At 39.1% G+C, this 14,917-nt stretch overlaps 1 protein-coding gene across 1 annotated transcript; it reads right to left on the bottom strand.

Moving 5' to 3' along the window:
* Positions 1-3,367: 3,367 nt before the first annotated feature.
* LOC6600758 (chorion peroxidase) lies at positions 3,368-6,601 on the bottom strand. Its single transcript, XM_026992830.1, has 8 exons — positions 6,348-6,601; positions 5,391-6,169; positions 4,901-5,327; positions 4,512-4,839; positions 4,268-4,442; positions 4,026-4,184; positions 3,645-3,964; positions 3,368-3,572 (listed from the first exon to the last, which is right to left on the bottom strand). The coding sequence occupies exons 1-8, from the start codon at positions 6,529-6,531 to the stop codon at positions 3,506-3,508; spliced, it is 2,439 nt and encodes an 812-aa protein (XP_026848631.1). The 5' UTR covers positions 6,532-6,601; the 3' UTR covers positions 3,368-3,505.
* Between the last annotated feature and the right edge of the window lie 8,316 nt (positions 6,602-14,917).

Raw genomic sequence — 14,917 nt, 5'->3', positions numbered from 1 at the left:
CCTTACGACGAGGATCCGCTGGCCAATCAGCTAAGCGACATCGACATTGATCCCGATCCCGGCGATCGGCAGCACGGCAGCAATCTCAGCACTCTCATCACGGCCACCACCACCAGTGCGTCGCTCTCCGCTCTGGACGAGCTGGACAACAGCCTCCAGGTGCTCGACCTCATGACCTCCTCGAGCACCTCCACCACCCTTAGCAAGGTCTCTGGCAAGCTGTGCAACTACAGCAGCAAGCGCCGGCTGGAGCAATCGGAGACGGCCCTGGCCGAAAAGACACGCATCCTGCAGCACTAGAAGTGCAGCCACAATGCCACAAAGTTGACTCTCAAAATGCATTTCCACTGTGCTAGTACTCTTTTGGTTTTGGTTTCTTTTCTTGTATGCCAAAGTTAAATTCTATTAGGCAGGGCAGGACATTCGCATGTTCCCATTAACGGATGCTCGATCTCTTTTCGAGATTTCATCGTAGACAAATCCTGAATCGCTCCACTCGCTTATGGGAAATTTTGTATAGCGTGTGTTTGTGTATGTGTGTGTGGTGTGCCCTAGCGGAACACAGAGGAGTATTAGATAGTCTCTTAGTTTGTTGCTTGAGAACTGATGATGGATGATGGATGATGGATATAGGCTTGAAGGCGCAAACGCCCCAGAGTCCGTGTGCAGATGGAAGGAAACAAAAGAAAAGCAAGGTGATTCATTTATGCGACTGATTATTAACATATGTGTATTAAATAATTAACAAAAAGTCATCGAGCAAAACAGAGTGGGACAAGAGAAAGAGAGAGGAAGAGACCAGTGAGAGAGGATGAAGAGAAGGATGAAACAATGTCGATGTAAATGTCGTAGGGAAGAAAAGCGTAGGGGAGAATAAACCGAAATGCATACGAAAAATGCATACAATTTCTAGCATAAAAAACGATTAAAAACTCAACTCAACACCATGAAACCATGTATCCAGATATACGATATGTGTGTGATCCCAATACCCACACCCCCACCCCCATGTGTGTGTGTATCCCGTTTTCCTTTGTTGTTGTGTTACCTTATATGTTATTTGTTGTTGTTGTCTTATTTATTTTTTTGTATTCGTAATCGTATGTGGATATATAATATGTATATACATATACATATATATATATATATATAGTTATAATTGACTGAACGTTATTTTTTTGTATATATTGATAATTAAATTTTAAACAATATGAAACATACATATTAAAACAATTAACTCATGTCCAAAGGAAGGAGGAAATATCTTTTAAAAATAGAAACAATTTGCAAAGTAGTTCAATGTACCGGAAAAATACCGAAAATACCTTAAAAAACCCGTCATAGCAAAAGACCGAACCCTACCCTCCCACAGAAATACTACGATAGAAAAATCCGTGAAAAATCGGTGTAAAATGAATTTTCTTGTTGGCGACTATAAAAGTACCCTGTAATCCAGTGTAATCCACTTGACCTGCCAGAGGATTAGCCTTGGATTGGGAACAGTAATCAAATTGAATAATACCAAACATTCCTTTCTAGACATTGTACTTGTAAAACAGCTTTAAACGTCATATCCCCCCGTAACGATAATAATCTCCTCCCAATCGAACTCCTCCCCCCACCCCCACTAATCGAAATCGAATCTCCTGTGTGGTATTTGCAGATGTCTAGCACAAGCTACACACAAATATAAGAAACCTTATTTTTAAAAATCTATTATTACGATATACTATATAAAGAGGAGGGTAGGACGGAGAAGGAGAAGAAGAAGAATGTGCCACACAGAGACAAGTCCAAGGCTTGGAATACCCCAACCCACCCCGCTCCCAATCATCGGATCGGACCAGAGCGAACTCCCAAGTCCAGTTTTTGGAAGAGAACTCTGAATGCTAGGGATGCTACGGATGCTACGGATGCTGCGGATGCTAGAGGGGAATGTGTGTGAACCAAAAAGAGCAAAAGATTTTTTTTTAGATTTTTTTACCATTAACATTAAAATGAATAAAAGCTAAAGAAGGAAAGAAAGATACAAATAAAGATATACACATATGTATATACCATACATATATGAGGATTGGATTGGATGATTGTCAAGCATAGATGTTAAATGTTGCATGAGTAAGCGAAATTTTATTGTAGCAGGACCCAAGAAGAAACAATAAAAAAGGGGTCCCTCCCTCTTCCAAGACCCCAAAGAAGTTTCCCCAAAAAACTCCAGCCCAAAAAACAGAAAATATAACTAACAGAAATATAGTCAAGCTTTAAATGTTGTACACTGAGGGGGAGTAGAGACAAGTGTGGGGATTCATAAATCTGATGGATCAGAATAAATCGGAGAAATCCATTGCCCTAAATAGTTTATGTTTGCGGAAAAATGAAGGAACAAAAGGACGAAGTGGAAGCAAACCAAAATGCATATTTATAAATGTTTAACACAAGAATTCTATAATAAACTAAACGAAAGTAAATATATATATACATATATACATACATACATACATACATACATACATACATACAAAAAGTAAATGTAATTGTGCTAAAGCAGAACCGATCGATCGATATGTATTTTATGTATTCCAAGCTACAAAACAAAACCATTAACCTAGTATGTGGAACCAAAACAAGTAAACGTAAAGGTAACAACACACAAAATACAAAAACAAAAAAACAAAACAAAAAATACGAAACGAAGCGAAACGAAACAAAACGAAATCTCATTTCCATAAAGTACAAACGAAAACAAAAAATATAATATAATTGTACCCTTTGTTGCCCCGCACATTGAGCCCGAAAACCACGTACGAAATGACCAAATACTGGACAATGTTTATATGTTTTGTTTAGTCATTTGAGAAATGACACCCCCCAACGAAGTGATTTGGTTTCAAGACGAAGAACATTTCAAAACGACAAACACTACAAAAAATGGTATTTAACATGAAACGGAACCGAATTCGAATAGATTTTAGCGTATAAATAGCAAAACTATGTATTTCCAACAACAGACACAACGTATACCAACATTTGAGAACTAAAAACCAACTAAAAAACGAAACAATAAAGACATTTTTGTGTGTATGCAAAATAGGATGTACAATTGTCTTTGAATTTCCCGCTGGACGCGCGCATATGAGCGCAGTGTTGTAAAGTGGTCAAGCCAGCCTTTGAACTTGCTCATTTTTTCTCTGGACACACTGAACCGAACCGATATGTATCGATTTGTATTGCTCTTATCACATGTGTGCGGTCACACTAACCTAACCGATATGCAAAATTAAATTTAAATTCGAATTCAAATAATAAATGAAATCAAACTAACATCAATGAAATGGCCATGATCCACTGCAAATATGAAACTCAATAATCACATATCATGACCTTTAATTTCGTTTCTTTGTTACATAAATCGGGGGTATATTCCCCATACATTCCACCGAGCACTCGGGCGCATTAAAAACTTGATAAATAATTATAAATAAAAATGAATAATTTAGAAATAATCTCAAGTGCGCCAGGCATTCAGATTGACGGCAGGCAGGCTGGGATCATCGCAGCCAATCATTTGGTTGCTGCAAAAAAGAGGTTTGGCTCATGAGCTTCCATTACACTTCCTGGGATCGATCTTTGCGACATTCTCTTACCCCGGAAAGTCAGCACGGATAAAGGCGGCCACGGGCACTCCCTGGAGCGTTAGGCGATCGGCATTGTCGCAAATCAGACGAGCCATCGTTGTCTTTCGAATCTCCTGCAGCTGGTTGGGTGTGAAGGCGCCGGGATTGATGTCAGCATCGTACTCGTAGTAGTAACGATCTCCATGCTTGAAGCGCGCAAACTGATCGGCAATGATCTCGGCAAAGGTAACGCCCACAATTCCGCCCTCAACGGCTTTCTCCAGGAGTCCACCAACCCACAAATCAATGTCATCCGGCGTCCTATAAGCGCGAGCCAGCTTTTGGCCAACCTGTTGTGTGGGGAGAAATCGAATCATCCATTCTCAAAGAGAAACCATCTGGCACTCGTACCTCGTGGGGAAACTGATCGAAAGTCTTAATCTTGGGGGCACCCATAAGCTCCAGATAATCGTTGTAGCAGTGCAAACCCTGATCGCGCCCACGCTGTATATTTATGGCGGCCAGATCGAGACCGAATGGATTATCACCGCGGAACAGGAATCGACTGAGCTGCTCATGAATGAATGAGTGAAGAATCAATCCATTAATTAAGAGTCAAGGGTAGGGTATAAGAGATATAAGATGATACTTACTCCTTGGGTAATAGAGCTGTCGATCTGCTGAATGGGCTGGCTGTAAAGGGTCCGGAGCATATTATCATAGAACTCACGCTTGCGCATACGCGACGGATTGAACATCACATCCGGGATATTGATCACTTCATCAATGCGGCCATGCTCGCCCCGTATGTGGAACTTTCCATCGACACTAGAGCGGGGATACCAAAATTCATGCATCATGTGTACAATATGTAAAAAAGTTAATCCAGAAACAAACCTGGAATGCCCCATGCGATAGGCAGCACCAGAGAATTCGTTGGTTATAGCAGGATTCACGTCCGGGCTATAGTCATGCGCATAGCCCTGATGGAGGGGCACCAGTCGGAAGCGCTTCATTTGCTGCGGTCCAATGATAATCGGCAGGAACTCATTGTAAGTGATGTGCTGCACTTCGGCAATGACGATGCGCCGTGCCTCCTGGAAGAGCCACTCATCGCCGGCCGATGGATTGATCTGGGCCAGTATATCGGCCACACGATTGTGCTCGCGAGCGAAGAGTATTTGAAGGGTAATGAGCGATATGATCTGATTGGTGCGTCCGTCTCCTGCAGAGCTCTTTCTCCATTAGGCACATGGGGACACAAGAATAAAGACTAGTGTATTTACCCGACTTGAAGCAAGACTTTCCGGCCTCCTCACTAGCACAGGCCTTCTTGTCGTCCGCCAGCGGCAAAAGATCCCGCCCGAAATCGTCCAGCATGCGCAAGCGTCCGCCTTTTAATGATCTCAGATCACGGGCTGCCTCCTGACTGGAGCCGTACACCGGCGAGACGTCCAAAAAGTGCGTTACCTTGCTCATTTGCTTGCCATAACTGAGCTGGCAGTCCCGATTCGGCACAAGGGAGAGCCTCACCAAGTTCAGGCAACGAACGCCGAAGGCATTGTAAAATTCATCATCCGGATCTACGGAGATCGGCATGCAGGCAAAGTGGGTCTGCTGTGGATTCAATGGCCCTTTTCCCCCAGGAGAACAGCACTGCACTAGATCCCCACCGTCGAGACGCACTGTGGAGGTCTGCGAGACATCGTGTGCCTGTCAAAGGTAAGTGAATCTCTTGTCACAGGTTCTGTTTCTAGTGGTGGGGCATATACAAACCAAAACCTGTCCAAACTGCATCACCAGAAGATTGTACTTGGGATGGGGACGATCGACATCGGCCAGGAGGATTCGGGAGATCTTGCGAGCCCCCAACAGAAGAGTGCCGTCAGTCGAGTGGACACGGGGATTCCAGATGCCATCCTCGTAGGCCGGCGGCAGCATACGCTCCAAGGGCTGGCCGGCAGCACCCCAATGCGACCGGGCTGGCGACGGATTGTTGCATGTCCCGTCAAAGCTGCGATACACGGATTGGATGTTCCGACAAATTGGCGGTGCCTGGCAGTGCTGGTCCAGCGGTGTCTTTGTGAACTTTATCGGTACGTTGTTGGTGATGATATCGTCCACGGGTAGCTGTTCCATCTTGCTGAAGAGCTGTGTGGTGAAGACCTGCTCGAGGGCATTGTGGGACAGCCCAAAGTTGTGCAGATCCTCCTTGGCCGTGGAGTGGAAGACAATGCCGTGACTGAAGTCGGGCAGACCCCGATGAACGGGTATCTGGGCCACACCATGCATCAGATGCTCAAAATTTCGCCGGGCCTCATCCAGTAAGGTGGGAGACACAAAGCTGGGAAAATCTGCGCGACGCTCCCTGCTCTCCAGGCGTGGAGCTGTGTGGTTCTGGCCCGTCTGACAGCAGTAGCCAAATTTGCCGGCTGGAAGGTCGCAAATTTGCGGTTTCTCATGGCTTTTCATGCGAACATGGGCTGGACACTGGATTTGTGGCACGCATTTCACACCGGTACATGGGAGACATTTTTTCAGCAGCCCGCTGGTGACTAGAAAGAGATGAATGTAGATATAACCGTAAATAGAGATGTGCAAGAATGCGCTAGAATGGGATGACACTATGCTCACAAAATAACCGTTCTTTGGTGGCCATTATAAAAATCACTCGGAAAGCAATAAAATATTCAAATTTTGTTACAAAATAAATCACTACAAAATAGCACTTACCTGTGCTTGTTTCTGTAGCTCCAGTTGGAGCAGGAGACACAGGTGCCGCAGACGTCTGCTGATTATCAATTTCTAAATCGTTGCGGCTCTGCCGTGCAGAAAATGCGGCTGCTGCTGAATTCTCAAATTGACACACCAATAAAAAATGCCACAAGAGCAAAGAAACACACAATATCCGACACATTTTACTAATTGATCAAATAATTAATTGCTTGGTCAAATTTATTTGTCTGATCAATCTCAATAAGCGCGCCACCGTTGGTTTGACACCTCCTTCTTCTTTCCATTCGAACTTAGCCCACTTAAGCCCCCTCTATTTAAACAGGTGAATAACTGGAGCTAAGCCGCGGAAAATAATACTGTTTGTAAGTTCTTCTTGTACATCCATCCTTTCTCTTTTCCTTCAAATAAATTGACCACGATATCTTTCCCCTGAACTGCGCAAAAATTCTTCAAGACTCATAATTTTCGTGGAGTCTATTCACTAACCATACAGTATACTGTATGCTGTATGGTTAGTGGCCTATTCTAGTACCCACTGGTCAACAAGGGGTTAATCGTTCTCAGTCCATGATCGGAAATCAAATTGCTCGATTTTAATATTCTGACTAATATAACTAGCTAAATAGGAGCCCCAGCCGTAAAAAAATAATTTTATCCGATTAATGAATCAATTTTCTACCATATTGTTTAGTTTTAAATGAAAAAGGTCAACAAAATAAAACGCTAGTCGGCATGAAATGAAGCGTCATTAAATGTAATTTCTGACATGCTGGTTTTGACCACTTGCGGGCTTGTCAGCCGGGTAGATATTTGTTTACTTCTTTGATTAATTTGTTTTTCAAGCTGCTTTGAAAACCAATAAAAAATTGATTTTCTACAGATTGTCATTTTTGTACATATTTAAGCATTTGATTAGTTTTCAGTATATATCTCTCGATCCCGATACCTATTCTTGGTCCCTACAAGAAGACAATAAGCTTTAAAATATCGTTGAAATATTGAAAATAATATTAAATAATATTGAATAATATTAAAATATATTGAAAATAAATTGCTTTTGCCTGGGATGACAAACATATTCACATTTCTATAACATCCATTTCCCCCAGGGTATGTGTGCATGGAATGAGACTCATTGTTTTCAATCGGGTAAAAGAGGTCCTTACCCGATTCAAGTTCGGTTATCGATACTATCGACTGGTTACGAGTGGTGCGCGCCAAATCTAACTTTTTTGAATGTGAGCGACAAGGATTTAAATGTTGTCAAACGGGCCATTACCGATTCAACAAATACGACGATTCCCTCAATTTTGATCTTCCGTCGAATATCAGCTATATGGAAGATTTAGCCATGCCCTCATAATTTTATACGATTGGTGAATCTATTTCCTATTTGATTGGCCTATTCGAAATAATTGTTTCATTAATTTCATTTAATAATCTTAAGTCTTAATAAGACTTATTAATAATAATAAAGTCTTAATAATATACTAATCACTAACATCACTATCGTCACTAACGATGTCTCTGGGATTTTTAAACAGCATTTCAGTGTTCGGTTCAAAATTCTCGCAACCGTTTTTCTTCCTTAGACCTTGTCTCACATATAAAAGATTTGAAACATTTATATTCTTAAATCTATTTCTTGTATTTGTTTTTATTTAGTTCACTTCGGAGAAAATTCATTCACATGATGCATTCGAAACTGGCAATATAAGCAGTACTTCTGCAAATTTTGAATTTTTTCATATTTTAATGCATTGTTGAAATCTTTTATTTGTCCCATTGTATACCAGAAATGGCCAGGACTTTTGTGTGTTTTTAATAAACTAAAAAGAACATCATCATTTTTCAAGAGGACAAATTCATTATCGATTCCCTGCGGATCTTTTATACAGGTCATGCAAATCTGATAATTGGCCATTGACTATTTCTTCAGGGTTTAGGAATGAAAGAAGTTTAAAAACCTTCGCGTTAAAAGGCAACCTTTTCTTTAATTGTATACTCAACTCGATCAAAAATGACTGTGCTCTTTGGAAAAATGCATATTTTTCATTTCTTTCTAATTTTGACACTTTGAGGCAAATTCATTTTTTGGATTTCTACGAAATTAACATTGCTGCTTGGATATAGTAAATTTAAGTCAGTATTCCTTATAGATAAGTCTTTCAAATAACAGCTTAATATAAACTTTTAAGTTTCAGCCATATGTATTTTTATATATTATGTGTGTTACAGCTTTGCTAGACTGAAAAATGATGTTAAATCTATTTATTACAGACAAAATATAGTCTAGAAAGTAGAAATATAATTTGACTGAAACGCTTTTTAAATTTGAGAGTGTATTCTGCAGATACATTTTTTTCTATGGCCAATTCGTACTCAAAAACGAGGGGGAACGTTGTGAGTTGCTGCGGACACCGCAACTCTACGGTTATACCCGATACTAAGTCAGTATGGCTCTCCTCCGGCAGACGCCGCTAATATTAAACGACACTACAAATAGTGCGTGCGAGAGAGACAGAAAATCAGTCTGAGCGTGACGTCGGGCGCTGCGTAGCCAGTGCAAATTGATTTCTTGCTTTTGGCTACAAAAATGATCCGATATGATCCAGATTCAGCAACCGGATAGATATGGTCGTTATCTATGATTCTGCGTTTTTAGTTTTCTCGAATCTGCAATATTGTGGATGCATCAGATTTTCGTCTTTTGTGTGGGCGGAAGGGGGAGGGGCGAAATTCTGAGATATACGTTTTATAGTGAGATCTAACAGGAGTGTGGATACCAAACTTGGTTGCTCTAGCCTTAATAGTCTCTGAGATTTGTGGATGCCCCAGATTTTCGTCCTTTGCGGGGGCGGAAGGAGGTGTGGCGCAATTTTGACACGAAAAGGTCAAGGTCCGATATCACAGGAGTGTGGATACCAAATTTGGTTGCTCTGGGTCTTATAGGTTCTGAGATCCTTGAACTCATATTTTGCAATTGGCAAAACCGACCATGAAACCAGTGTGTTAGAGACAGACAGAGCGAGAGAGAATGAAATTGTTTTCCTGATTCTGGCTATAATAATTATACGATCTGGTTCAGATTTTGCACTCTAGAAGATATAGGCATCTTTTTGGATTTATCGTATCTTTAAAAATGTGGATGCCACAGATTTTCGTCCTTTGAGGGGGCGGAAGTGGGCGGGGCGAAGTTTTGAAATATTTTTTTTTGCAGTGACATATCACAGAAGTCTGGATCCAAAACATCGTTGCTCTAGCTCTTATAGTCTTTGAGCACTAGGCGCTGAAGGGGACGGACAGACAGACAGGGCTCAATCGACTCGGCTATTGAAGCTGATCAAGAATATATATACTTTATGGGGTCGGAAACGATTCTTTTTGGACGTTACACACATCCACTTTTACCACAAATCTAATATACCCCAATACTCATTTTGAGTATCGGGTATAACAAGAGCATCCCACTGCTCAATCATACGTGCAATACAAGAATGCAGAGACAACAGCGAATTTCATTTGTGGTGTCAGCTGCAAATCCTATAATGTTCTCCATGCTGAACCCAAATTCCTGAAGTCCCTTATCCAAAGCTTGGAATAAGTCCTCTGCTTTCTCGCCATCCAAATCAATCGAAAATAAGTACTTAGTTTGAACATCCGTGTCGAAGAACATTACAGTACCTTAGTACATGTCACATCCGTATACTCGTCGATGATGATCGAAAACATGGTTTTTCCAGCTGGGCACACGCTCTTAATAACCTCAATCCTCAGTGTTTCCTTTGCAGCAGGTGCCATCACATTGTAAGCCAAAGATGCCGACTTGGTCCGTTTGCAAGCAAAGCCTTGCCCAATGTCACTGTCAGGAAATGTGTTTTTGATGACATTGCGAAGATGATCCATTGCCCGGAACGGTATGTTGTGCTCTGCTGCAGCAGCAACAAACATCAATTCAGCTCTTCTCACTCTAGTCGCAACATTTTTGCTTGTATCCTCCACAAACGAATCAATGTATAATTGAAAACCGCTTATACAAGTATTAACATAGCGAATACAAAAAAAAAGTTTGAATATACCTTAGATTGGCCAAACAAGAACTTAATTTTCTCCTTATGTTTGTGTGTGGCAGCGTGCTGTCTAATTGATGCTATTCGACTCAAAATATCAACATTGCAAGCCTTGCAATGAGCATCGACTGCATTTTTACTTCTGCAGAGCCATGTCTTTGTATCGGGTTGAGACTCCCACTACTGTCTGTACTTTTGTTTAAAATCTTTGCTCATTATTTTGTATAGCTGTTGTTAATGGCGGGAGTTCCCTAACTTAATGGCTTCTCGAAAATGTGTGGAAAGTGTTACCATCTTAAATATGCCGTAATATACCGAAAAATTGCTTAATATACCGCTTAATATATCGGCTATCGATACTATCGACTGGAACATAGTGCTGCGCGCCAAAATGGCATAAATTTAAGAAAGTTTTATTCAGTGAAGCACGCTTTGAGAGAACGGAAATTAAAAAAAAACCTGCGTGTGGAAGTTTCTATACCCTATGTTCTTTAATATATATACCGTTTAGAATTAAATTAATATGTTGATGATGTATTCTATAATATTCTATATATACATACCGTAAACATACCTTCAACTCAATTCCAACGTCAGAAAAGTATATAATGAGCTAGCAGGGGCGTCAAACAGGTGAATCATAACAGACTCAGTTCAATAAAATTTTCGATTTTCGTTACGTATGATATTATTTGCGGCGGCCCGTTTTGTTCGCTATTTTTCAAATACCCCAGGCATAAAAGAAAACACCAGTATCAGCCACGTTTGAATATCCTAACAATTTTTATATTTTAATTCTTTTAATATTCTCAAGAAATATCTTTTAATAAGTTATTAACACATAAAACAAATCAAGAGTAGTATTTGAATAAAAAATGTTTGTTTTTTTCATATATTTTAACCCCATTTTCACTTTGTTTTGTGTTACCGATCCATTGAAATATATATATGTATATATATCATCGTTTTGGGACTTTCCCGTATATATGTATAATATATTAATAGTTGTATTTTAACTTCTTTCGCTCTCGACAAGAGTTCAACCTTTTTACGCGCTTTCTTCGCCTTGTTTTCTCTTATTTTTGTTTTGCTTTTTCTTTTTTGATAAATAAGTACAGAATAATTTCAAAAATTTGGATGCTCCATTATTAAAAGTTGTAAAGTTTCGCTATTAGCCCTTAATTATATACACATTTCAAATAAATCATATTCCAGTAATTCAGTCTTATGAAATAAACAAAAACTTAGGTACGTTATATTCATCTGGGAAATAAATCAATCAATCAACTAATGAAATAATCGTCTGATGCAATCAATCAAATGTGGTATTTTTCTTGTTCAGTACTACTTATTTATGCTTGGCTCTTCTGTTAATTTTAGGGTTTCGGCATTGGAATTTGTATTCTTTGCTATTGCTGTTCCTCTTATTGCTGTCTTATTTTTGATGCCTCTGTGCTTCGTCTCGTCGGTTTACCTGATCCTGATCCTAATTCTGATACTGATTCTGATTCTGATTTTCGTTCCGTTTATAGCTATAACAAATAGTACAATTACAGTTACGTTACAGTTACAGTTACAGTGAGCATAGACAGTGTGTAGAGTGTACTCGTAAATGTTCCCTGACTTTTCCTACGGTTTTTTTTTTCTTTCGATAGATCAAAAAGGTACGAGACGGGCATAAAAATAATATGTATTAGTAAAATGCATACGTTTTGGTAACGGAAGCTTTTCGTTTTTGGTTTTGTTTTCTTTGGTTTTGTTTCATTCATCATTATACATATGTATACATATTTAACGATTATCCGTATTTTAATTGTAGGTTTTTTGGTTTTTTATTCACTTCAAATTGGAACTGTAGAAAATCTATTATAAACTATCATATTCCCATAACAGTTATCTTAACTTGGTGGTACCGAAAGAACCGAAAGGTGGAAGAGCAAACTGTTTCAGCCTGCAGTTATTGGATTGCATTTTACCTGTTGCCATACATACGAGTATGTATGTATGTATGTATGTATATTGCAATAGTAGTAGTAGTAGTACGTTGCGTGTGATCTTTTCGCCCGACGACACCGGACAGTCGAGCAGCGTGGATCAGCTATCGGCTATTGGCTATCACTGAGTACCGATTCTGAAGTTGAGTTGCAAATTTTCATCTTGTGACCCAGTAGTTTTCACAACTAACAGTTTGTTTTAGCAATTTGTTCCAGTCTACGCTGTCGTAATCAAAATTGTAATCGGTAATCGGTGATCGCTAATCGCTAATCGCAAAACCCGTTATCGGAGCTCGATTTGTTAGATTTTAGTTTATTATCAACTTTAAGCTGTTGTGTTGTAGGATATGTTATTCTTTTTCTTTTGTTCTTGCATTTGCTTTGCCTTTGTTTGCCTTTAGCTTCTGAGTTGAATTTCTCCTTAATTGCTTGTTTTGGTGTTTACTTTCATAAAAATATATATTCTATGTATGTATGTTGTATGTATATGCAATATGTATGTATATAGTAATCAATTTTCCATGTCTATCTGTTTGTTTGCTGGTTTGCTTGAGTACGAATAGTTGCGTATGTACAAATCGTTTTCTGCCTCAATTCTCGAACCAATTAGGAATGATGGAAATCATACGAGTACAAGTACGAATACGAATACGAATAGTAAGTACAAATCATATTTACTTCGGGACCACTTGTGTGGTGTGGCTCTATATCTTAATTAGTTGGTCCAGAAAGATCATTTTTCGAAAACGAGAATGTTTGAAAGTGTGCTGATTGGATCGGTTCTCGTTTGCTATTCTGTGGAGGTGCTACACGATTATGTGCATTGCTTTGGCACTCGAAATGTAATGGACAGAGGATAATCAAAAAAAAAAAAAGAATAAAAAAATACAATCAAAGCTGTTGAATCTCTTAGAAGTATTTTTTGTTGTATAAAATATTCGCTCTGTCTCCTGTTGTGGGGGGCCCTTCAGGGCCCTAGGTATAGTAATTCTGCTGAAATCTTTGCTTTTTCTTTTTTTTAATTTTCTTGATAATTTTTTTTTTCTTTGTGTGTCTGTCTGCCTGTTTGTGTGTGTGTGTGTGTGTAAGGCTTGTGTATGTACATAGTTGTGAAATACAAAAAGAATAAAAAACACAAGTAACGAGAAATATTAATATTCTTAAAAATTTTGTTTTCGTTTTTGTTTTTTTTTTCATTTTCCCATATGCTTTTGAAATTTAGTTAAAAATAGTTAGTTATATATGTATGCTTTTGCTGGTACATAGTATATAAAGTGGAAAAAAGTATGCTTTTTTAATAATATTTGTCATCTTTTCTTTTTGTCATTTTGGTTTTCGCCTCCGTTTCGTTTATAGTACATCAATTTTTGTATTTATGATTTTGGTATAGGTTTTGAGTAGTTTTCTTTTCGATAAGTACAAATTGTTGGTATTCTTCATTTTATGTTTTGGTTTTTTTTTTTGTTTTGTTTTGTTTTTATACTGTATTCCTCATAAATATGTTTGTATATTTATTTAGTTTTCTTTGGTTTTTTTAATTTATTTTTTTGGTTTTGTTTTTTGGTATTCGTTAGGAAAAATGAATTATTGAATTACAACAAATGCGAAATGCCGCTTTAAAATGTGTGGTTTAGCTTAGCGCGAGCCTCTAGAATCAAGAAACAATAACATTGTCGATAGATTGAGATGGGGAGAGAGTACTGTACTGTACTGTACTGTACTGTAGGGGGTATTCATACATCAAAAATGTCAAATTTCAAATGTAAAAATGTCAAACGTCATACAAAATGCATAGCGTACTCGTAGCATATAGCACAAATATTTTAACAACAATATAATCATAAATACATAAGAATTGTGTCTGTGTCTTTGTGCGCGTGTGTGCGTGTGTGTGAGTTGTGCGTGTTCCAGTGTCTGTGTGTGGATCCTAAGTGGATCGTAAGCTTATGCAGAGATCGCTTCGGTCATGGGTTAGATAAGATACCTATCATTTGGGGGTAGGAAAAGTCTTCCGTGATCTGATCTGCTCTGAGGATCGGTCTTTCCATAAGCTTAAACTCTATTCATGTGTGTGGTGTGTGTGTGTGTGTGTGCGTGCGATGATATTAAGTGTATAAAATGTACAGGTGTGCACACCCGCACTCTCACACACACCCCACACTTACCCACAGAGGTGTTTTTATCATATTTTTGTATTTTTATTAACGAACAGTTTTGCTTTCTTCTCCCTGTGACCAGGGTCCAGGGTGTCCAGGGTTTTGCGCTCTCTTTGTCCCTTGTGCTGAATGCCGATTGACCAGCGTCACCCAAAACGCTCGCCAATCGAAGCTGAGCACAATAGGGAGGGCGCTATCGATATCGGTAGTATATGTACTCGTAGGATGTGTGATACAGAATACAGGATTTTGTTTGATAACTTTGCACTGTAACTTTTTGCTGTTCGACTAATAACCAATCTATGTATGTATATATATGCATTGGTATATATATATATAGGTATGTA

Source organism: Drosophila persimilis, unplaced genomic scaffold (assembly GCF_003286085.1).
Source record: "Drosophila persimilis strain 14011-0111.01,24,50 unplaced genomic scaffold, DperRS2 tig00000793-arrow-arrow-pilon, whole genome shotgun sequence".
In the NCBI taxonomy this organism is placed as follows: Eukaryota; Metazoa; Arthropoda; class Insecta; order Diptera; family Drosophilidae; genus Drosophila; species Drosophila persimilis.
This window is presented reverse-complemented; position numbering and strand designations above follow the sequence as displayed.

Coding starts and splice junctions, on each gene's coding strand:
- LOC6600758 (XM_026992830.1), bottom strand. CDS start 6,531: ATGTGTCGGATATTGTGTGTTTCTTTGCTCTTGTGGCATTTTTTATTG. Junction 4,443..4,511: donor TATCGCATGGGGCATTCCAG/GTTTGTTTCTGG, acceptor TCCCCGCTCTAG/TGTCGATGGAAAGTTCCACA. Junction 3,965..4,025: donor TCGATCAGTTTCCCCACGAG/GTACGAGTGCCA, acceptor CCCACACAACAG/GTTGGCCAAAAGCTGGCTCG.